Below are 26139 nucleotides of genomic sequence, written 5' to 3' on the forward strand. Positions count from 1 at the left end.
CCTCGCTCTAACCCTTATTAAATTCTGGCCAGCGCAGCTGCGTTTCTCGGTTAATCACGCAGCCAAACGCAGCCGGCCTCTCCTCCTGAACGCTTCCCATCGCCAGCAGCATACCGGCTCATCGAGACGAGCGGAGAAACGCTAATGAAGAGAGAGAAAGCTCGTCTCCGTAACCTTTACCGCACTGTCATTATGTGTTTACTCACAAACACGGCTCACGTCTGTCTGCCTGCTTCAAACCACAGCAATCTAACGCTACGCCTCCTGACCGCCACAATTAAAGACGTACCGCGATATGTGAGCCATTATATTATATCCCGTTTAGCTGCCGAGCCGAGGGTATAAATAGAGGCGGAGAGGATTATGGGACATTTCACTTCTGAATATGACTCACTCAAAGACGACACTGTCATTCAAGCCGAATTACCAAAATAGACTCTCTGTAAACACGCACAAGAATATCTGAGTGTCAGGATGTTCTCGCTGTCGGTGAGGAACGATCCACGAATGTACCTTGGACTCATTTACTCGTGGAAAGACAGAAGTCACCTGGTCCGGCTGACAGCAGTCGCTCTAAAGGTCGGGAAAGTTTAGTGGCGGAGATCGTGACGGTCAGTCTCGACTTAACCTCACGAGAGCCTCCCGTTTCTCACTGCTGGGGCTGGCTAATGTGGATAATTCACGAAGTCAAAGAGCTCAAACAGACACACAGAAAACCACACGCAGCGGTAATGAATAGAGAGCCAGAGACCATTGGCACTCTGTTGTGGATGAGCTTTGATTGCATTAGGATCGAACCAGAGCGAGAGAGAGCACGAAAGCCTCAGCACGAACGCACTCTTTCATTATTCACTCTGTTTCTCACAGATGAACACACCAGAATTACACACCAGTGAATATGGACTGAGAGCTGTCTAACCCTAACCAGCTCTCCATCATCACACCGTTCTTCTCCTCAAACACTGAGCTTCTGGATGAGTTTGTTTCTTCAGCAGGTTTAGGGAAATGTTTGGGTTAATTCAATTTTCCATAATCCATAATAGTTTTTCCTGTAGTGAATCTCTATTGTTATCTCTTAAATTAAAAAACACATATTTGATTAGAGTTGTGTTGTTCTGGCTCGTAAACACTGCTTGGTCTGTGCTGACACTTTTTTTTATACTCCTTCACTGGAGGAAGAGTAATTACGGATTATGAACTCATATTTGAGTTAAAAATGTCTTAAAGCTGGATTAGTTTCATCTTTTGTCTTCTCCAGATGTTCACTGATGGACTGGAGTGCTGTGGATTATTCTGATGTTTTTATCAGCTGTTTGGGCTCTCGGTCTGACGGCACCCATTCACATCCATTGCTGAATATCTATATCTGTATATGAATATCACACATTTCTATATCTATGTCTAGATGTACAGCAGGGTTCCTGGAGGTCCAATGCACTGCAGAGGTTGGTAAAACTAACGATCCTGAAGACACTGATCAGCACGCTCAGGTGTGTTTGATTAGACTTAGAGCTAAACTCTGCAGTGCATTGGACCTCCAGGGCAAGATCTGAGGATCCCTGATGTATAGTCATGTATGTCATAGTTCTGATGAGCGGTGTAATCCCGCAGGGGTCGGTCAGGTCAGGTGTTGTAATCTGCAGGTAAAAGCTCATCTCTCCTTTCTCTCTCTCTCTCTCTGATCGGATTACAGCGCTCAGGATCAAGCAAGGCTAATTGGACTCGTCCAGATCGTGAGGTGAAGACGTTCTCCATGGATTACAGACAGAGCGGGACGCAGTGTGGAGAGACAAACGCTCACTGCATCTGTACAGAATCTCCTGCTCTTCTGCGGTGATCCATTAATCCAGGAGCTTGTGTTTTTAACCGTCTTCTGTGAACTCAACCACTGTCAAGTGCTGAACAGATCCGTGGCAGATTAAACGCTGAACTGCAGCAGTCAAAGACGGACAGATACAGACAGACGCACAGCTCTTAAATCTCATCTACAAGCCTTAATCTAGTCAGGGTGAATTATACATGACTGGAACACGGTATTAAAACACAGACAATCATCACTCACAACATCAATAATGCAGCGGCTACAAGAACGTCCTGAATCAGAAACATCTCCCTGAGAGATCAGCCTCTCTCTCTCTCTCTCTCTCTCTCTCTCTCTCTTTTTCTCTCTCTCACACACACACACACACACACACACACACACACACACACAGCATCACACATGCACACACACACACACTGCTACTCCACACATATGCGCACACACAGCTGAACAATTTATTTAAATCAACTTAAAATAAATCATTTACAGGGACATAAATATTACAGATGCAGTTAAATACATGTGCACAATCACAAACCAGTGACACAGCAGATATTTAGAATATTAAGCATATCATGGGTTATGGGTACAGATAACAACAACAACTCTGCTGTATATTTGAGAACATCCATGAACACACACACACACACTCCTCCTACTAATACAACCATAATAATGACAATGTGACCTTTTCCCTTAATTTACTACAAACTCTATTAAAAATGTAGAGTGTGTTCTTTAAATGACACCTTCACAATGATTGACAGTTATAATTTGCATGTAACATGCAGCTCATTTGCATTTCATATATCTATTAACTTATTAACAGAGTTCCAATCATCTGTGTAACCTAAGGTGTAGTCCCATATACATGTGCACACACACACACACACACACTTCAAGATTTATGATATAAATATGTAAATATATAATAACTAGGAATATCAAACAAGACATTGTTTTATTTTATATAGCATGCATGTTATACATGTTGTACGAAAACATTTTTAAATAAATAATATTTTGTTGTTTATTTATTATACTCGTAAACACTGGTTATATTTATGTTTCAATAATTAATTTCATTAGCCAAAAAAAAAAAAAAAAAAAAAAAAAAAAAAAGTATTAAATCTTAAAATGCAAAATCTAAAAAACGGTAAACTTGTTGATGAACAGGTCCCTTTAGATTTTGTATTTCTATTCATTCTTGAGGTCTAAGATATGTGGAAAGGATCTCATAGGCCACTGATTGTGTACATTTTATATTGTGGTAAATATCAAATGATATGGAGAGAAATGTCATGATAATATTTTTGGCCAGTTCACTGAGACTGTAGTGTGTGTGTGTGTGTGTGTGTGTGTGTGTGTGTAAGTAAAGATTTTTTTTAACACCGGTTAGAATCATCTGCTCTAATGAGGCGAGATAAGATACTTCAGCAGCCCAACACGAGCCCAGCAGCTACTGCAATTACAAGACGTGTAAATAACCTGCACTGTAACCACACACACACACACACACACACACTTTTCTCTGTCGTATTAGTCTTTAATTCTTAAACCTGTATGATCAAAAAGTCATGGCAAGTTTAATGTAAAGTTGAAACCACTTCAGATTCAGTTTAACTGGTGTTTTATTCTGACCACGGCCTTCAGATAAGTCAGATTTTTGGCCCTTCATATTAAGCATTTAGGACATGTTTGATCTAGATCATCTAAAATGGCCGTGTGTGTCTCATCACCTCAATCAGGTGAGTTAAAGGGTTTGTCTGAGTCGCAAACACTCAGTTTAGAGCATCATCAGATGGAGACACACACACCAGAGACATTACAACATAAACGTATCTCTGAGTTCATTAAAAAAAACATTGCATTGAATTTTAGTCCACTTAAATTGGAGTATTTGAATGCAGCGAGACCGAAGGACTCGCAGTCTGTCCTCAAACATTATCTTGCTAAGATTTACCGTCTTTGCTATCTGTAGACAACAGACGTGTTGATTATTAAAATCTTCCTGCGACACCATAAACATGTGAGAGACTCGTGAAAGGACTAATGACAGGCTGTAAATTGTTCCATTTTCTTTCGCATGTAAACAACCTTTTTCACAGTTTGCAGTAAATGTGATTATGGTGAGAGATGTTAATAAAAAGAATAAATGTAACTGCAGCTTCACACCAAAACAAAGCTTTTTCTCACACTTGTCAAGAGTGAAAAACACCCTCGAGATTCATGACCGAAGCACGTTTGTGGATCAGCCACGTACACAAATTACTTCTGGGTCTGAAAAACACAAGCCTTCTGTGCTTTTATTATTATTATGAAGTAATAGCACTCAAAAAGCAGAAGTGTCGTTCATCTGGGCCCAGTTCTCCGGCAGAAACACTGGTTACCAGACGTCACAAGGCAAGAAATGTCTCATATTTGAGCAGGCAGCGCTGAGAGCGACCCACAATCACAGGCACAATGAAACACACCGCCGTCGCTCCTGACGCTGCAGAACATCTCGGACTTTCTTTCAGTGCAGTTCATCTGAGCTTCTCACAAAACACACTGGCTCATAAAAAACCCTCACCGAGGAAAAATATCTGTGAAGTTTCTGCTCACTGGACGTTACTGGAAAAAAGAGAGTGTGAGTGTGACGGTGTGTGAATCTAACATTGATCGCACAAGCTCTCTAGCAGAGTCCGGTTTACTCGCTCTGAGAGGAACGAGATGAATGGCTTTAGTCGAAGGTCGAGTTAACGGGTCGCTCCGGGATGCAGTTTATGACAGCCTTTAAGACTCTGTCAGCTTCAACAAGACCACGCCTCTGTGGGCGTGTCCTAGACGAGGCCACACCCTCCCTCACCAGTCAGTGTAATGAACGGATCGGTGGTCTGTCTGACGGACACACAGAGAGCTCTCCTCGCTCTCATATAACTCGTGTGTTTAAGGTCGGAGGGCAGATCCTGCTGTGATCCGTGCAGTTCGCTCTACATCTGCGGTTTCTCTCTTCACTTTGATTCCATTTCCAGCTCATCCGGCTTTTCTTCTTCCGTTCCTCTCTGCTCCTTCTAGCTTTCCTTTTCTCAACTACATTGTCACCTTGCTCGCTTTCAGCTTTAGTTTCAGTGTAAGCGTCTTTACTAGCATTACCAAAAAAAAAAAGCTTATCTGCACACAATGAGAATAGGGTTGGGTTTCCTTGACATTTTGTGATTCCTTTTCTGCTTATCACTTCCTATCCAGTCATGCCAATGAAGCTCATTTGTATTGAACTGAATCAAATTCAATCGAATCAAAAGGAATCGAATCAAATCGAATTGAATTGAGACAGATTGGTTTGCATCATGAAAATAACAGTCGTGACCGATCATTTGTACCTGAAGTCACTTTAACTCAAAGACTGATTGCCAGCGAGCATGGTCTCTCTCTTTCTCTCCGTCTCTCTGTAATAGTGTTTCTGTTCCTCCTCGTTTAATTTGCAAAATAAATGTACTTTCCTATCGTAGCATGTCTGCTGTGCTCTGAAGGACAATATTAAAACTAGAATAAAACACAAAGCAAATAACAAAGCGAAACACAGACAGAGAAAAGAGGCGAGACAAGTTTCAAATTCTGTCATTACAGTGGTTTAATGAAACGATCAGGAGCTGCAGAAGCGATTAAAGTCTCCGGACCGCTTTTATTCTCCAGTCTCACACGGCAGAGCTGCACGGCTGCTTTCAAATGCAAATATGTACAAAGCACCTAAAACAGGGCATTTGAACCCCAGAGTAGAATCAAATGTCAAATGTGCTTAAAGTCAGCCGCGCTGCTAAACGAACACACACTGATTAAACGCTCAAGCGTCTGACTGAAGTTAAACACATGACCCTCACGCTCTCTGTATACACTAATGATGCAGCGAGACAGAAATGAATCCAATCTTACCACTAGCTGCACATCTCAGGAACATCGCTCTTTGAACACAACATGCACTGCTATCTAACCCAAGAAAACACGGTGACAGACTATCAGAGATCCTTCACACATCAAACAGTGAAGCTCAGACGCAGCACACTGTATGCTAGAACAGATCCAGCACACAACTGAGCACATGCATCACCATTTTAGATGTGCCACACAGCGAAAGCTGCACTGCACGTGTCTGTCTGTCACAATATGATTCAGTCCATCACTAGAGTGACGGCTGAAGGAGCTTTCATCGGCCAACCCATGAGACCGTTGGACAACCCACGGACGACCAATCATGGATCGTTTTGTTCAGCGCCATGTTTCGGGGCGACCAGTGTGTAAAAGATTCTATGCTGAAAATCCTGAGAAGCACTCGTTGTCACAGTTATAAACACGACATCTTCTTTTGTGAGTTGATTTGGTATCACGACATCTTTGTTCACAATGAGATCTACATCATGCATTTAAAAAGAAATGTAATAAAACATACATAAATAAATGTTCTATTTTCTGGTTCTTTCTGGAGTGTAAAACTGCTGGTTTGATCTGCTGTCATGTATAGCAGTGCAACACAGCAGCTTCCCATGAATAATCATGAACAACTGGAACACTCGTCTCACACACACACACACACACACACACACACACACACACACACACACACACACACAAAAGGATGTCCATTTTAACCGTTAACCGACCAAAGAATTTCACAAATTAATACAATCAGTTAAACGGTTTAAAAATTATTTATTCATTTATTTATTTCATTAATTTATCTAATTATTTGAAATGGTTTGCTGCATGGTTAAAATACACTACCCATAGTCAATGTAAAAATGTGTTTTTAGAGAATAAAATATATAATAAACATTGTAAACATAGGCTTTTTACTTTTTTTCCTCCACTCCACAACAAGAAATTGGTTAAGACAAATTGACAAAATGAACATTCCTAACACACACACACACACACACACACACACACACTCCCAGCATGCTGTGCTTACAGACACACACTGTACTGATGGCATATGGACAGTGTAGTTTGTTCTCACAACCATCATCTCTAAAAGTACACACTAAACACACCCCATAAATCCCTAACACATATATCAATCATTTATTTAGCATTTCACACTGATGTGCAGGGACTTTGTCTAGTAAACAAATGAATGATTAATTTCTTCAGTCTGAATGAGCTGAATGATTGCAGGGATTTAGACTGGACAAAGACAAGTGTAATAATCTAGAACACAGCCTATCACTTGATGGCTGCTCTGTTAATTCTTCATCATCAGTTAGGAAGCTAGGTGTGCTGTTTGACAGCAATCTTTCCTTTGAAAATCATGTTTCTAGCATCTGTAAAACTGCGTTTTTCCATCTTAAAAATATATCTAAATTACGACCTATGCTTTCAACCTCTAATGCAGAAATATTAATTCATGCGTTTATGACCTCAAGGTTAGATTATTGTAATGCTTTATTGGGTGGTTGTTCTGCACGCTTAATAAACAAACTTCAGCTAGTCCAAAACACAGCAGCCAGAGTCCTTACTAGAACTAGGAAGTATGATCATATTAGCCCGGTTCTGTCAACACTGCACTGGCTCCCTATCAAACATTAGATAGATCTGATGAAATCTTGTTAATTAAAACAAAACCCTGAATAGATTAGCTTCTCAATACTCAAAGCTCTGCGGGGGGCAGATCCTTTTTGTATTTAGCACCCTCTTGAACAATGTCCCTAACACTTTTCGGGAGGCAGACACACTCTGTCAGTTTGACCCATTTCTTTAACCTGGTTTACACATAACTCACTAATGAGCTTTTATTATTCAAATTTTGTAAAAGAAGTGTTAGGCTGCATTACTTAGATCAGCCAGAACCGGGAACAGTCCAAATACCCACAACCACAGTCTTTTTTTTTTCTCCATTCTGTATGGACAGAGTTTTAGTTCCTTGCTGCTGTCATCACTGGCTTTCTTAGCTGGGGACACTTAATTTTTAGCTATTATACATTACCATCACACTATTCTTCTATTTAATACTATCTAGTGCTTTGATACAATTTGTATTGGTAAAAACACTATATAAATAAAAGTGGTTGATTTATTGATTGAGGAGTGAACTTAATGCTCTCCACCCGTCCATCACACCATTGCTATCTCTGACTGCTCACACTCACAGTCATACGTCTCTCAACACACAGCAGCTCACGACCTTCACAGCAGGACTGCTATAAACAATTCCCAGTTTGATCATTTCACTTCATAAGACATCAGTATATTGTCAGGAGCTCAAAGTATTCATTTTGAGTTCCTTGATATGCTTTTTTATTCTGAAAGATGTAAAAACACTCACTTGCATTTTATGAATCACCAAGGAAAAGAGTTTCAGCTAAAAACTCTGCTTTAGGTGCTGGGTTATGGTAAGGGGACCGGAAATAGAGTTTGTACAGTAGAATAACCATTATACCTATGGAATGAAGACATAATGATAGAAACACCTATGTGTGTGTATAGGGGTAGGTAGGTAGGTAGATAGATAGATAGATAGATAGATAGATAGATAGATAGATAGATAGATAGATAGATAGATAGATAGATAGATAGATAGATAGATAGATAGATAGATAGATAGATAGATCTTTAATAAAAACAACACTTTCTTTTTTGTTTTAGATTATGCATATACACTCTCTCACTATATTCCCAGTCAATGGCTACTAGTGTCTGTTAATTCTTTAGTCCTCAACACTGAATGTGTGAAGCAGCGCGATCAGTCGTTTATTACCAGGAGAGTCTTATGAAGGCTCTCAGACAGATGGTGAGAATCACAGATGCTGCAGATAATATATAGAAGATCCAGTGAGTGTGTGTGTGTGTGTGTGTGTGTGTGTGTGTGTGTGTGTGTGTGTGTGTGTGTGTGAAGATATAAAGACTGCAGTAGAAGCCCAGACGGAGACTGAGGGCCGATTGAATCTGCTGGGATCGATAAACGCGAGGTAAATAAGGCCTCCCGCTGCGGTCAGGCTGCTTAACGAAGCCCTGTGCTCGTCAGGTGTGTTCAGATAAAGACAACACCAGCCAGCCCAACATCTGTTCTCTGACGGAGGAGATATATTACATCCCACTGCCAGAGAGCAGAGAGGTGCTGCGGCCAGCAGGAGTCTGCTAAACATCCTCTGATCAGCCAAAAGAACATCGCAAAGACCGAGAGAGTCAGGAGAGAACCACAGACTCACACCCTTACCTGATCACCTAACACACACACACACACACACACACACACACACTTACCTGATCACCTAACACACACACACACACACACACACACCCTTACCTGATCACCTAACACACACACACACACACACACACCCTTACCTGATCACCTAACACACACACACACACACACACACCCTTACCTGATCACCTAACACACACACACACACACACACCCTTACCTGATCACCTAACACACACACACACACACACCCTACCTGATCACCTAACACACACACACACACACACACACACCCTTACCTGATCACCTAACACACACACCCTTACCTGATCACCTAACACACACACACACACACACACACACACCCTTACCTGATCACCTAACACACACACCCTTACCTGATCACCTAACACACACACACACACACCCTTACCTGATCACCTAACACACACACACACACACACACACACACACACACACACACACACAAACTCACACCCTTACCTGATCACCTAACACACACACACACACACACACAAACTCACACCCTTACCTGATCACCTAACACACACACACACATCCTTACCCAACCACATCAATCCCTTTTATTTATATAGCACTTTTCACAACACAGATTGTATCAAAACACTGAAACGCAAACACACTCACCGGACACACACACACATTTTTACCTAATCACCTAACACACACACACACACACACACTCATCTAAGGCCTCATTTGTAAGTGAGTGTATGCTCAGTATCTTAAATCCCCACTCATATTTAAAAAACTACGTCTTTGACGTAGAAAAGTGCTTAGCATCAGGGTCTGAGCAGATGTACACACTTTTTATATTGCAGGTTTTTGAAAATATAAGCTGTTCTTGCAGCTCGCTGCTCTAAATGATGATGCTTGGTGATGTTTTATATGTTAGTAACATCAGTTATTAGTCGTTTACAAGGCAAAAAGCTGAAAGCATTCATTTGTGCACAAGTTCACAATCATCTGCGATTCATAGATTTCTATCTGAAAGAGACACGTACACAATTTCTGTTGGTATGTTTATTCTACGAATCAAATGCACGCTTTTTCTCGAGATGATCGCAAGATCACGATTAGAATGGTTTCTGCGCAACATTTTATAAATGAGTCCCCTGATGCACACACACACACACACACACACACACACTCCCTCATCTAATCATATACTCATTCTTTTGAAACCATCACTAGACATCATTCATTCTAGAATAGTCTGATTCAGGCCCATTAGAGTGACTATCATGAAGTACACCAGAGAACATACAGACAGACAGAGAGGGTACAGACAGACAGCATAGGGTCATTGGTAACTACTCTAGTGCTGGTTTAACAGTATAAATCACGTCACATCGGGAAATTCTTCACATTTCAAAGCTGGAATGATCTTCTCAAACCCACTTGAAACAGCTTCAGGACACTTGAAAGCCCTTCAAACATCAGACTGAGAGAATCAGACTCTCCTATAGACTCGTATCCACAGAATAAACTCATTTATGCTGGATCTCAGTACTGCTGCCTTTTTTCAAGATGAATCGATTGTGTCGTCATGTTTCTCATTCATAAGCTGTTTGGATAAAAGCAGCTACATAAATGTAAATGTCAATGTAATAATGACTTCTATATGAAGATCCTGAGACTGCTAATAAAACAAACCATCTGTCAATGCTGTACTAGACTCAATTACCCACAATCCTCGAGAGAGATTCATCTAATTCTAGAGACTGGCACTAAGACACCGAGACCCCTGTTACCCCGGGAAGGGGCTTAACATGCAGATTAGACTCATTAATATGCAAAACTGACTTATTTCAGTGCATCTCCATCACAAGCAGGTGAGAAGATACTATCAGTCATGGTGTGTGTGTGTGTGTGTGTGTGTGTGTGTGTGTGTAATTATCTCAATGATGTATTACTGTCCTAAATGTCCTCCACTCTTTGGCGTCTCTGTGAACCGATGCTGGAGTCTCGCCCGACCCGTAAGGACAAACTGAGCTATTCCAATGCACTGAAATGTGTGTGTGTGTGTGTGTGTGTGTGTGTGTGTTTTGCTCGCTCATCTCCTATGATGGCTGAGGGCTGGTTATATTTATAATATTTACATTAAGAGGCACATTCTGGTCTGACTCGTTCTCTTGTAGATGTTTAACACAGCCATCTGCCGGTAATTTACACCAGAGACATTTGCTCATAAACCCGCTCTAATCCAATCAGCACAAGCGACTGCACATCGCTCGTGTCGTTTAACTGATCGCTCTTAATGTGCACCCTTAATCTCTCGCCCTCCTGCTCCACGCAAATCTGATTTTACATCTGTAATTACAGAAAGAGGCCCGAGATCTCACGTCTGACAGGCTGCACGAGGCGCTTCATTTCTGAGGAAAACACACATGAAACGACATTAAACAGCCCCGGCATCATTTCAGGGCTCCGAGCAACTGAAACGCATTTCCATAAACTAACCACACAGTCATTTCTGCTCAACTAGTGTCAGAAAACAGTACAGCAGAAACCAGCAACAGCCTCTAGTCCAGCACTCCAATGGCCTTGAGGAATCAGGTGCCTTTCCTAAGAGACATGAGCATAAGACTTGTTTTTGCGTCCAAAAGCAACATAATGCACGATTAATTTTGATTTTGAGGCGGGTTTTACTCAGAAAATGTATATACAGTATATATATATATATATCCAGAAATCAACCAAAGTAACAAATGCTGTTCATATTTTAGTTCATGACACCCAGTGAACAAAATAATGTTTACTAAACCTAAAAAAATAGATGAATTAATGTTGAAAGGATGCAGTAGGGTTTTTTTTCTTTTTGTATCTTCTGCTGAAAGCTTAAGGTATCAGTTCAGAGCTGATAGCAAATCCTCATTAAATGTAAATTGCTCTGTGACTGGAGATGAAAAGTCACCAACACATACCACTGGATCAGCATCAATTACAAAAAGAACCACAACGAGACACAGTGACCAAAATGTAATTTTGGAAGAACTACTGCATAAAATCTGAAAATACATTCACATACATTACATACGGAGTGCTAGCACACCTTGATACCTCAACTAACCCTGAGGGGAAACACTAGACTCCCTCACTGAAGATTCCCCAGGAAATAAATCTCAATGCAGAAACTAATACAGAGCTCACACAACGACTGTCGCGTCCGTTTAACAAGATTATTCCCGCTGTGTCATTTGCAGAAAGTCAGAGAGAATAACTGAAGTTTCTGCCCACAAGCTGCTTTACATTTTCTCAAACACATCGACAAGGAGTGAAGGAAACGCATCTCAATATCCTTTTTCTCAAAAGGACAAATGTTTCCTGCGGTCACAGCGGTGCTGCATTGGTATTCTGCTCTGAGTTAAGCTGAGAGCCAAGCGGTATCAAACTCTCCATGACCTCCAACTCGCATCCCAAAAACAGAAAAGACAAATGGAAAACACAATCTATGTTTGTCTTATTTTAAGACCAGTGAAGACTTTGAGTGGCCTAACAGAAGCAACACAGGTGTCCCACACCCACACACACAACACACACACACACACACACACACACACACACACACACACACACACACACACCGTTGAGTGCAAAGTTTGCAATCCATGCCCCTTTGGTTAAGTTTATAACCCACTTTGAGAATTTATACAGATAAAAGAGATAGGATTATTTGAATTATTTTTGTAAATTATTTCTATAAATAAAAATGATTGATAAAGCTCTTTAGAAACTACATGAGCTTTTTACATATTTCTCACAAGACAAAAAACAACGCTGTACTTCATGAGCATTGGTCAATGTTCGCAGCTTTGTGTTTGAATCTCTCAGTCGCCCTCATGTGAGAGCTGTATCTCAACATCACACAGTACTGCTGGGTAGGGTTCAAATGTGCAGAAGATGCCAGAAAAACCAAGCTGCAGGATTTTCTTTAGAGCAGTGGGCACTTTAACAGCTCAGGAGAGAGAAGGGACTCATGAACAACTATCAGAAAACACACAACAGGATGATACACAGCATCAGAAGAGCTCAACAGCATTGTGTGTGTCATTACAGTAAACAGATGCAAGTATCTGTGAGATAGCATCATCACAGCAGGACTGCATACAAAAAAATTTTACATTTTATGGTCCCTTTTCTATAAATACATATCAGGCCTGTTTAGCTACATATACCTTATGCACATTAATACACAATTACATTTGTGTAGCATATTCTGCTAACTACAGTTTTGCTCATTGTGATATAGGTCTTAAATGTGGGAAAAAATTAAAATATTGAAGGAGCCATAACTCAGAAGTGTAACCAAAAAAAGACAGTGTGAAAAATGAAAAATAAATAACTGGCTGAGATAATAGGCAAAGCACAGATAAGGTGAGATGAGGAGGAGAGATAGAGAGAAAGAAGACAGGATAAGAGAGTAAAAGAAATGGGTCTGGAGGAGAGAGTAACGGATGAGTATAGACGAGTGTAAAATGGATCTCGCCTGAGAAACTGGATTGCTTTCTGGAACTGAAGACAGCAAGCAATTGGGAGAGAATTGAATGAAACTTGCTTTAGAGGAGAACAAAATATAAGAAGCAGTGATTCATCTCTTTTAGAACAGTCTGAAACATCTAAAGGGCCAAACACAAAATGTCCAGAAGTGTCAGAGGAACAGAGAAAGTCCAATCAAAGCATCACTGCAGTTTATAAGAGTCGAGGGTTCTGTAGTACAACAATTACAACTGATTGAAATGCATTGAAGCACAGAGCTAAGCAAACGGCACCGCATTTGAAACATTTAGCCTGGATGCATTCTAACCTGGGCAAACACCAGGAAGCAGAAGAAGCGTCTTACCTTCTTTGCAGTATTTTCCTCGGAAGCGAGTGTGGGAGCAGTCACAGTGGACCTCGCCGAACTGGACGGTGCAGTACCCTCCATTGAGACAAGGGTTCTGCTTGACGCACAGATACTCCAGATCGTTATGAATGCCGTTGCTGTTGAGAAGAGTGGGAGGCATCTCACCCACCTTCAGATTGGAGATCAGGCCCATGAAGGGAGGCTCATATTTGACCGTGCTGGACGTGAGTGCGGACAGACGCACGTCCGGCGGAATGCCCCCTACAAACAGGTCACTAACCACCGCCATCTCCTTGCGCTTGGAGCGCACCTCCGCCACTTTGGTCTCACCGTCTACCATCAGCATGGTCTCACGGTAGTTGCGGGTGAGAAGCACCATGTGCCAGCGGTCGTCATTGACCCGGGTCTCCATCTGCAGGGCGGCCGGCTCGGCGCAGTGGATGGCAAAGCGCAGCTGCAGGTGTCCGTCGCCAATCAGCAGCTCCAGGAAGTCACAGTTCCCACCGTCATCAAGATACAGAACCAGCGCCTTGCTCACATTGGTCTTCAGGCTAAAGCTAAGCTCCCCTATGGAGCCGGCCTCCCAGCGGGCGTAGCGAGCCCATTGCCCCGGGGCCCCGCCAAACTCCAGGGCCCCTGCTGACAGAAAGAGTCCGGCCAACAGCAAGGGCCACAGTGGCCAAAGAGAGGACCAGCACCCAGACTGCATTTCAAAACCCAGATGATACGAACTCAGAAACCTGCTCTCGGCAGAGCTGAGATAGCGTTCAGAGTTTCTCTTTGACCGCGATCACAGACAAGGCCAAGACGGGCCAGTCGTTCACTCGTTTTCTCTCTCTTTCTTGGCCTGTCTCCACTTTATCCAGACTCTATCCGTAGTCTCTCCATTGGTAGGTGCATTGGGCACAAGCAGGGTGTGATGAGGGACAGATGAGAATCCCTGCTTTTCAGCCCCAGCTTGGTTATCAATGTAAGATTTCTCTGAAAGGTTTCCAATTGAGGTTTCAAAGCACTGTGGTTCTTGGGTTTCCTTCAGGCTAATGCTGAGTGGCGTGATGCAGCTATCTAGAGTCCTGTTGACCACAGGTGATGCTCATGGCTGAGTCTTTGCTTGTGGGTCATTTGTCCATGTTCTTCCAAATAGCCTTATCTTACATGAGGAATGTTTTACTGGCCTCCTGATTCCGGCATTCTCCAGACCTACAAGACAAAAGAGAAGATTTGATTAGCTACAGCAGCATACTAACTACAGCCAGACAGGGTTATTGTTTGAGACGGATAGTCACTGACAAACTGCGCAGACACTGAGATTCGACATTTGTGAGGTCATCCAAAGAGCTGCCCATGCTGTTTCAGATCTGTTTGTCTGAGGATGACCTGTTACAAGCTAAATTACACGGTCAACTTCAGAAAGTCTGAAAAGCCGCCGTTTGCCTGTGTGAAACAGCCTTCAGAGACCAGCGAACACAATGCTCTGACATAAAACTGTTAAAATGCCTTGTTTCAAAGAACCAAAACACAAGAGACTGCACAAATGCTCAGCCAGTTCTGCGCCGTGACATGAATTTATTCTCAACTCCATACACTGTATAGTCTCTCATTATGCTAATGTATCTTAATGAAGATCTGTGCAGAACACTGATGTTTATATTACAGCGCTGCTCTAATCTCATCTGAAACAAAATGGAGTCGCTGTCTGGAAAGGCTGATTGCTGCTCTTGACCCATCGGCCTTCACTAAGACCTGAACATTATTTCTGAAGAGAGAATTTAACTGCCCGCATGAAGCGCTCACAATTAAACACTCGTCTTCCTCCACCAGATCTCTCGGCTTAGCAGATCAGCCCTTCTTTAGAGAGGATCTATTCCTCATACCTTAACCACTTGTCATCCTCTTAGTTTGTAAAAAAAGCTAAACATTTAACTTGAATTAGATCACTCCTATCCCTTTAACCACACCCTCTAAGGACCCTTCTAACCAATCGGATGCACAAAATCGATTGAGAGACACAATACACTGGCAATCTTCTTTAATCAGAAGTGCTTGTATATGACATTATTTGTGAAAGATTGTGTCCTGACATATCAGAGATCAGAGTTTGACATGAAATTCAGCTAAAAGATCCTAAAATGTTGTTGTAGTATAAAAATTCATTATAAATGCTGCAAACAATGTTAATATAAGCTACCACACTGAATAAATCTCGCAGGAGAACACAGAATCGTGTTGAACGTGAGCCATTTATTAAAGGGTCAGTGATTGTCAGATGATGATAATGAGCCTCTTCATGCGTATGAATATATAATGTCCACTTCAGAAACAGCAAAGCACTTATTCAACATCCACGTGCCCCGTAGGTCACACCACTGAGAGTGTGTGTGTGTGTGTGTGTGTGTGTGTATGACGTGCTTGTTGAATGCCATGTCGGCAGCACTAGGACGAGTGTTAATGTTTGCTTTTGCGCTTGGGTAAGTCTGTGTGAGCGTGTGAAACCTAAACACGATCTATCGGGTCATTTTCTGCTTGGCTGCTCTGGTTCAGTGTTTTTCTGTGACCGGCTGGGCTTTCTGGACTCTGCCATCAGGTGCATGTGTGCACTTCCTCTTCCACAGGAAGCACTGCTAGACAGAGGTCATAGTGCTGTGCTGACCTCTGACCTATAACCCTGCTGTGCTGCATTTTTCCTTTTTTTTGTATCTTTTATGTAGTTTTACTTCTATTTTCTTTTTAGATTACTTTGATTAAACAGATGCTTTGGCAATATAAATATCTGAAAATGTCAGTATATAGCATGACTGTTTGTGTTTGATTCCCAGCTGTGTGTCGGTCACTGATGCCCTCTGAAGTCATTCCTCTGTCAGACAGCTGTAACATCATCATGTCACTTCATTAGCTTCATTAAAATATCGGCTCATTAAAAATAAAACCTTCTAGAACAGGCGCCTGGCACGATGTTCACACAGTTAAAACTGACATTCATTTACACCGACTAAACTCCCCAGAGATCTTGGTGTTACACGTGCTGCATGTGTTAGAGCTGAACTCTCCATCTGATTTCTCATCATTTCCAGCCCGTTCAGCTTGTCTGTATAGTGCTGTATAGTCACAGTATATGTAGCTATACAAAGAACTGAGCAACACACCTCCAGAAAGCAGCCAAAAAACCCTGAGCGTTCCAAGGAGCTAAAACAGAAAATTACCTGATCCAGATTAACACAACGACATTTGACACAGTTTATGAGCTTCATCACATTCGGATTTTGGGGATTTCAGATGAATGATTGATGAAGTTAACTGCTGCAGTCCACTTAAACGGAGACAGTCTTCCAGAACAGTTCTGAACAAGAATCAGATTCAAACGGAACCATTGAAATCTACTGTTCTGACATTAAAAATGCCCGATTTTCCCCAGTGCTCCATGAAGTGGTTTCAATGCGAGTCTGTGAAAGAGAACGAACACACAGACCGTCAGCGAAGGGCAATTCAACTCAAACCGTCTGCAGTAAATGAGTCTGTATTGCCAACTTAACTAAAGTGTCAAAAAGCAATTTGGTTCCCACACACCAAGACTCTCAAATCCACACCTTATTAGAGCAGCTGGACTCAGGTCTGGACCGTCTCTAATTCGGACGCCGGCTCTCAGACCAACTGACTGGATGAGAGATTTATGGAAAAAGGATGAGACTGGAAATATAAATGAGAGCTGAAGAATGGGACCAATATGACACATGACTCTAACAAGCTTAAGCATACAAACTGCCAATCAATTCTCAAATTAATTGAAGTAATCGTATCGTAATAAAATTAAATATAGAGAGTGAAGCTCTCAAATGAAGGTCATTTTTAAGACATTATCGTGGCAGATAAGTAAATTAAAAGTGACACACTGTCAACGTACAGTTAGGGTGTATTCACACCTGTCTTGTTTGGTTGGATTGAAAGTTCGTTTCCCCCTTTGGGGCGGATCTTTAGGGCAGGTGTGAACACAGCAATCACTCTCTAGTGCACAAACAAAGGAAGCGAGACCCAGCTGAAGAGGTGGACTCGCTCCGTTTCCAAACCAACTCTGGTACGGAATATAATCTGACCATAAAAGGCTCCTGTAGTTGGATTTTCCTTACGGGAAAGTGTCTGAAAGCCTTTTTAATACGCGCTGTTTTTGATAAGTTTCACTTTGATTTCTTTATTGCCGGATTCATATTGTGCTAGTAGGTGATAGCAGAAATCTGTAAAATAATACTCTCCACGATTAAGCTGTTTTCAAACATCCTGTTTTTTCCTGCTTGAACATTTCTGTCCCATGAATGGAGGACCTTAGCACACGTGTGCTTTTGTTTATAATTTCTGGTTCACAAATCTTGTATTTGGTCCGGACTAAAACAAGTGAACTAGCAGACTTTCCTGGTGTGAACACCCTTAGTTTCCCAATACTGATCATCAGTCAGTCAATCAGATCAATATGTCAGAGGTAAGGGCTGTTCACAGATAAACTCTCTCTGTTCTTACATTAAAAGGTTACTCCACCCCAGAATTAAAATTTTTCCATTAAGCACATCATTGCAAACCCGTAAAAGCTTTGTTCATACTCAACACAACTGCCAAATAAATGACACTGTCGAGGTTCAGAAAAGTATAAAAGACATCTTCAAAACAGTCTATCTGCCATCAGTGGTTCCGTCAGAATGTTATGAAGATACGAGAATACATTTTGTATGCAAAGCAACCCTTTAGTAGCACATTTATATTGTTAAACGGACATTGTTTATTGCTATATACATTGTGTGTAATGTTGATGAACTTGGACATACTTATATATTCAGCATCATATCAACACAACGGCTGTTTGAGGTGTTCTTTAGTTGTTTAAATATTCTTTAACTCACTCTTATTCTCTTAGTTCAGCTGAGGAAAGAATTGAAAACAACATTAAAATGTATACTCTTGAAGATAACATGGTTCTCAACTTTTTGTCCCCAAGGCCACCCATAAAGAAATATTCGGGTCTCCCCCACAAGACTTTTTGACATCAGAAATGCATGAAAGTGGTTCATAACAGCTTTTGTCATTGTACTAAAGTCCCATTTAAAGCAAACATATGGGAGTGTTGTAACACATCTGAGATCTGAGGAGGAGAACAGAGTTCCTCTTATGGTTCTACAAGCCAGTGATTCAGTGAACCACTTTTTGTGCTATTTAGCAGTATTTGTGTGTAGAGAGTAGAGCTGAAGTGATAATACAGCTTCAGTGAGAGAGACGCTGGTGTGACTTCATCACAAACACTGACAGCTGTCACTCTGAACACACTGACAGACTGCATTCTGGGAGCTGCAGTCACACAGGGCCTGGGAGTGTCTGTTCTCTTCCTCGGATCCTTCTGGAGCTCAAAACTCTTGAGTGACATTTAGACAGACGCGCTGCACTAGATGAGCTATGAGACTGCTGTCTATATCAGACAACTTACCCCATAGAGTGTGATCACATGCCCAGATTTGTCTCAAATAATAAAGCATGTTCAATGAACCATTCCTTTTTCATGGATAATTTTTACATTTACAAGATTTTTTTCCCCGCTAACCTCCTTCTCCCAGATAACAAATTGACTACAATTGAAGTAGCTACAAGTATTACGGTCTAAAAATGATCTTAAAGTAACACTGTTTGTATATTTGTCCTAGAGTTAAACAGGAAGTACAGGAAAACCACAATAAACTGCAGTGATGAAGGAAATCTGCAGGACTGCAGAAAATGACACTTTATTCAGGGTTTCCAGAGGTAAAGTTTTATGTTTTATGAACTTTTATGAAGGTAAATTAAGACTTTAAGATTTTTTCATTTTTTACGACCAATTAAATGAATTAATTTCATGGAATAAATGATAGGGAACACAATAAATAATGAGTAAATGTGCATGTGTCAGGGTAACAGCAAAGGTGCATTAGTAACATCTCAAAGTAAAAAAAACAACAACTTCCAATCAATCCCTTTTTATGTTTTGTATTATTTTACAAATATCTTAACTAGAATATTTCAATAACCTTCCCTGTATCAATATTCCCTGCTCTTGTCTTGGGTTCCAGTGAAGATGTCAGAAGAAATAGCAAAAACTACATAAGTTGCAGTCTTGTTTTTCTCTGAGCCCATAGACAGACATTTAACCTTTTTAATCATAAATTCACTTCATGTTGTTAAATTTCTCAAAAACCAACTTTATCTGGTCTCAAGTTTCCGCTTAAACATAAACTAATTAATTTGCTGAGTTTCCAAGAAAACAAGACTTCACAGCCTCATTTTGGATTTCAAGTAAATGTATCCTGATTTAAGTATGTTTAAATGTACTTGAAAAACAAGACAAAAAACACAAGACTTTATGTGTTTAAGACTTTCTGCTCTGATCTTTTTTTAAGATTCAGTAATTAAACAGTTTATAACTAGTGCATTAATTGTTCAATGGTCAATATTCACAGAAAATCAAAGGGCCTTTATTAGATTCTGACACAGGATAATGAACTGATGCCCATAATGCAACAGGACTGAAACACCCAAGGCTGACATGACACACACCGAGTTTTAGTCATAATTCCATATTAATTGCCTCTATAACAATGAGAGAAAATGATTTGCATTGAATGTATTGACTCATCTAAAGCGTGCTCATGTTTGGTCACTGACTCGGGTTCAGCATGTGCTCCCGCTGCTATAAACCCTGAGCGCCAGTGCCACGCATCACTTCCTGTCAGAGGAATGGAGGAGCGCATGAAGGTCAGAGGCGTAGCACTGCAGCGCCTCCACACAACACTGTGCTGATAAGACGCTCCCCGGTGTATCTCTCATCACAGCACTGATAAGACGCTCTAGGGCACTACTCAGGGGACGAGGGGCCTGACCTTCAGCGCTGACACGAGCCGCTATCTGCTCTCAAACTCTGGGTGGGATCATTCCTCAGCCCGTGCTGATCTGAGGCCAGCCGTCGGATCTGTAGGACAAACAGAGCTTTAGAAACGCTGATCTCAGATCAGGTCAGAAAGATTCAATCACGGCGGCTCCGCAGGGCTTCAGTGCTGCTCGTATCCTGACAGCAGAAAAAAATAGACGCAGGAGAAAACATTACCGTGTGTTTCTCAGGTTTCACCTCGAGTTAATGATTTCATGTTTAGGTGTGTGTTTAATACGCATGCTAATTAATGTGCTTTGTGCTAACAGCGAGCATCAGAAGAACACGATGCCTTCGGACAGACATGCACCTTTCAGCTAAACATTTAACCTCCTGCGTCTGTTCATCTGCTGCTATAACTGTGAGGACAAGACACCAAGTTAAATGATTTTTATCAATTTCATACAGACAAGGGCTTCACTAGTCACAAGCCCTAACGAATAAATGGAAATGAAGTTTACCAACTTGTGAATCATTTCCTCAAGTGTGTAATTTTCTATTCCCTCTTTAGAATCAGAATTAGTGATGTCAAATCCATGAATCAGTCACTCTCCTGACAAAAGGTATGAAGCTGTTCGTGACTCAGTTTGATCCATTCAGGCAGCACTTTCTCTCACAGATACAACAGGATGTTTTATAAGACACAAAACCCAAAAAGCACTGCATTAGCTGGAGATTTACCCATTCTAGTGTAGGAAACTGAACTCTAATGTCTTCTTTCATTTGCCCGTGATGAAGCATCTCAATAGTGAGCATGCAGCTTGTGAAAGACAAGTGAAGAAGATTCATAGGAATACGACCACTTTTTGCTGGGTTGTCTGAAATGTCTCTGCAGACTGATACAGATTCATTAGGACTGAAGACACTATTTTCAAACTGGTATTAAAAAAAAGTATTTTTCATGTGACAATCTAAATGCAACCGCTTGACTACACTGCGTTCTCAATTATTATGCAAGTTGAAATTCTAGTCATATTGTTTTGGCCAAGAATAATTTGAACAATCCCAAACCACATCAATCTTAATAACTACTATTGATTTTGTATTAAATCGTATATAAGTGATATATAATTGTCCAGAAAGGCTGAAAATCAAAAACTCCTTCAAATGTTCTAAATTATTATGCATGTTTTCAGTTAAAATGAGCCAAGAAAGAGTTTTAACTCAAACTAAAAGTTAAAAATGATTAAATCCCCATGAAAAGACAACTCTTAGCCTTCCTGGACAACTGTATATCACTTATACAAGATTAAATACAAAATTGATAGTATTTAGTAAGATTTATGTAGATTGGGAATGGTAAAATTTTCTTGGGAAAAAATATGACCCGGAACGCAGTGTATAAAGAAAAGATGCGGTTCCTGATTCTATAAGTTTATAGAGAAATGCTACGGTTTCACTCCACAGCCCTGAAAATTTACTCAACAATCAATATCAGTAACAAGTGTTTCATGAAGCATCATGTTGTTAGGCCTCATCTGTCTTCATCTGGTGGATTGGCTCAGAATACAGATGTTTGTGACAGACAGTCAGATCTGCTTCCGCTGCATATGAAAGCTGAAACATCTCAGATGCTCATGTTGGCCCTCAGAGCCGCGGCGAGGTTCGTCCTCTCCTCAGGCCGTGAGACGCCTCTCCAGCTCTATAATCAGTTCTGCCATATGGCGCTCGGAGGTAACGCACTGGGCGGAAGTTTAATGTGCTTGAGTGAATGTGGCTAATCACGGCTGTAAATCTGCGCTAGCGTCTCATGCTAAACAGATGAAGCTCAGTCCCTCCGTTCATTACCCTAGAGCACAGCCTGCACCTTTTTACTTTATTTCCTCATATTTTTCCTCTCTTCTCGCTCACACTCTGCCTCTCAAGTCAAATATGTTTATCCAATCAGCACTGATTACTTCTGCTGTTAATAAAGCCTATTTGAGGTAGTTTTGATTAGCCAATCAAACGCAGCACGTCTCCTTCTAATGGCTCCGCTTTCCTGTTTCATTTCCACGCCAAATAACGCCTGTGCTGCGCTTTCTGCCGAGACGCTCGAGCCGTGGAGCTAGTGTGTACTTCCCATTGAACCGGACCCTCAGAATAAGAGTGAAACACTGCCTTTCTATGGAGCTTTATGTAGCGCGGCCACAGGAACTAATTCAGATTACAGGACGATTTTCAAAAACCTAGGAATTAATGCTGACTACGCCACCCCTTTAAAGTAAGGGGAACTAAGTGTTTAAATTGAGACACACAGGTTCGTGACCATGGAGGGCAGAGACAAGGACATTAGTATAAAAACATGGTTGTTTATTAAATCCAAATAAAACAAACATTTACGACCAAAATAACAAAAATAGAACCACAACAAGTCAAACAGGGACCTAAACATACAAGCAGACTAGGCTAGCTGTAAAGTGAATGTTAAACCACACGCGCACACAAACACACACACACACACACACACACACACCAGTGGAGTAAGTGATCAGACGGCAGTCCACACCTCGTGCTCCAAATACCACCACCAGGATATCATAACAGCTAGCCTTCTCATACAGGGCCTAAAACACACACATGCAAGAAACAGTCAATAAATACCGCAATTATACTAGAACTGGATTGGGAGAAAGTTCCAGTAATCACAATATAGCGATAAAATATAATAAAGATATGAAAGGAACAAAAGAGACTTAACCACGAGACTATTACAAAAGATGTAAATAAACAGTCACAAGAAAAGAACAAATGAAAACATGCAATAACTAAACAACGAAACTCAAATTAAGTAGGTCGCAGGAAGCCGATCACTGAATGGGAGCCGGTCAACGCTCGCCGAACGCGCACAGTGATGAACCGACCATCTCCATATCCATAGCCTTATGTTTCAGCATTAAACAGGAACAGAGGAAATAGCAGCAAAACAGCAGCACAGTCTCAATCTGTTGGCTGCAATCGAAGCGTCTCCACGGAATATCCTGCTAAGATTTAACAATCCGTTAACCAAATTAACAAGTGTAATACATAAAAATACACTGATACCTACCCAAATCTTCGTCAAAATAACCTAAGTTGTATGATTGCTCACAGCATAATGTTTGACAATTCACACGGAAAGTGGACTCAACCCAGCTGAAATAAAAACATGCGATTTAAACAGATGTAATTGTTTTATATAAACCGTTTATCAAACTGGGCTTACCCGGGGATCAATGACAGCCTGCGCACCACTGCAAAACCGCAAACCAGAAGCTATTCCAGCTACAAGAGTGAATTCAATTAATTGATATACACTAACTAAAATTTAACACCAGACAAACTGCCACCAAACCATACCTTTTCCATGCGGAAACCCACACACACCAAGGGGCGGAGCTAGCGATGACGCATCCCGGGTAGCACAACAAGCGGCTTTTATATACGCAGCACTCTGCTCTGATAGGCTGTCTTCTAAATACAGGGGAGGAGCGTACTCACTCTGCCACATTTAGCTTTAGCACTGCTAATACAGGAGCACTGGACAAGCACACACACACACACACACACACACACACACAAAGCACTGTTGTAGTTGTAGTTTTTGTTGTTAGGAATGATAGCGTCTGTCCTACACCCTCACTAGAGGTGGATGGATCCCACTGATGTGTAAATGTTGAAAGTCTGTCTGTTTTTGCAACTTTGTTTAATAAATGTCCTTCACACACCAGATTAGGGACGTGCGATATACTCATATATCATCTTCAATTAATTTCAGTCAGGGCGTGTCCAAATGCACGTTTGATATTTTAACAATGGGACAACGGTCCATGCATCCGAGTGCATTGTCAAAATGGGTTGTCCCTATTTTCTTAATAAGTAATGAGTGTTTTCTTTGTGTAACATGCAATAAACCAATCAGAGTCTCATCTCCCATTCACTTTAAGAGCGCGCTTGCGTCATGGCCGATCTCTATTTGCATGGTAGAATTCTCAAGATCCTCTGCCTCCTCCGTCATTCAGTTCTTTGGCCAAGCAGGGTTTCCAGTTGGCTGAATAATACGTAATGTTATAAAATATACTGACTTGTTAAATACACTGATTAAACTGTTTGCTGAAATTATATATTACATGTTACATGTTTCAGTCATCTGCATTGGATGCAGGCTTTCAAATAGTTTTTCTATTTTCTACTAACATGCTCTTTAAATAACAAAAAATACTGAACCATTGACTTTAGACTAGGTTTGAGCTGGTCCATGAGTCTATTTTCAGTTCCTCAGAATAGTAACGCGCCACCTATCCGCCTGAACACAGCTCTTTTTTAGACAAGCACGGCCATAGGAGCACAAACGAGAGCAAATGCATTTTCTGGTTAGAAGACACGGCGCTGGATGGGAAAGTGAGGACTGCGCCAGGTGTATGACAGGACCCATAGAGTTCATGTTTGGTGTGATTCCACTTTTGGAATTCTCTCCAAATTCAAGATCAGATGCCATAAATGTCCCTGAAAATAGTTTTCAACAAAACCACAGCAACAAAGAAATGCTCCATCCGTTCCATCAGATGAACTAGAGACACAAACTCTTTGACCTATATAAATATACATATATAAATAAAAGTGGTTCATTGATTGAGCTGTACTCACTCTCTTTTCATTTCCTCCTGTCTGGCTCGGTTCGGCTCAGCTCAGAGGGCAAAGGTCAACCTTCACACAACTTGTGTGTCAGATATAGCTTCTTCTCTGAAAACTGGGATCTTCCTTCTGTCTCCAGATAATCATATTCATAATGAATAATTCAGTCTGCTAACAATTCAGCCCTCAGTCATCTTTAAATACATGCAAACTACTGCAAATGATCGGACCAACTGCATATTAATGAGCGGGCGGGGCTTTTCATTCTCATCAGCATCTCCTTTTGAAATTTTAATGCGTTCCAGCAGACGGATCTCTCTGCAAATGCCCTGCGTCTCAAAAAGCGGCGTTTAACGGAAATCATTATAGCAGACAGACGGAAAGCGGACGCTCTTTTCCTTTGCTTTGAAACAGTGAGGCCTCAGCGTCAATCAATCAATGCCGGAGAGGCCGATGAATCGTATAAATAATTAAAACGTCTTGGTTAAGAGATTACAGCGAGACTCTTATCGAACAAACAGGCAGAGAACTGCTGGACTCCAGAGTCTTTGATGCTGAAATCAGATTATTGAATTAAACACCCAAAACGACTGAATCAGCAGCGAGATCCGATCCGAAACCTGAGAAAGAGCCGTCTCTCTCTCTGCCTGTCTGTCTGACGCTCATGTCACGGGTTTGTGGATCGACTCGAAGGTTTTTTGGGTTCATTCCATGGGTGTAATGTT

General features: G+C 41.2%; 1 protein-coding gene across 1 annotated transcript in view; it reads right to left on the minus strand.

The window, feature by feature from the left end:
- nrxn2b (neurexin 2b) overlaps positions 1–26139 on the minus strand; it is a 325182-nt gene that overhangs the window by 278192 nt on the left and 20851 nt on the right. Inside the window, exon 2 of the mRNA XM_043245174.1 lies at positions 13888–15090. Coding sequence (XP_043101109.1) covers positions 13888–14599 — 712 coding nt within the window. The 5' untranslated portion in view covers positions 14600–15090. The remainder of the gene's footprint in view (positions 1–13887; positions 15091–26139) is intronic.

Source organism: Puntigrus tetrazona, chromosome 7, assembly GCF_018831695.1.
Source record: "Puntigrus tetrazona isolate hp1 chromosome 7, ASM1883169v1, whole genome shotgun sequence".
Classification (NCBI taxonomy): Eukaryota; Metazoa; Chordata; class Actinopteri; order Cypriniformes; family Cyprinidae; genus Puntigrus; species Puntigrus tetrazona.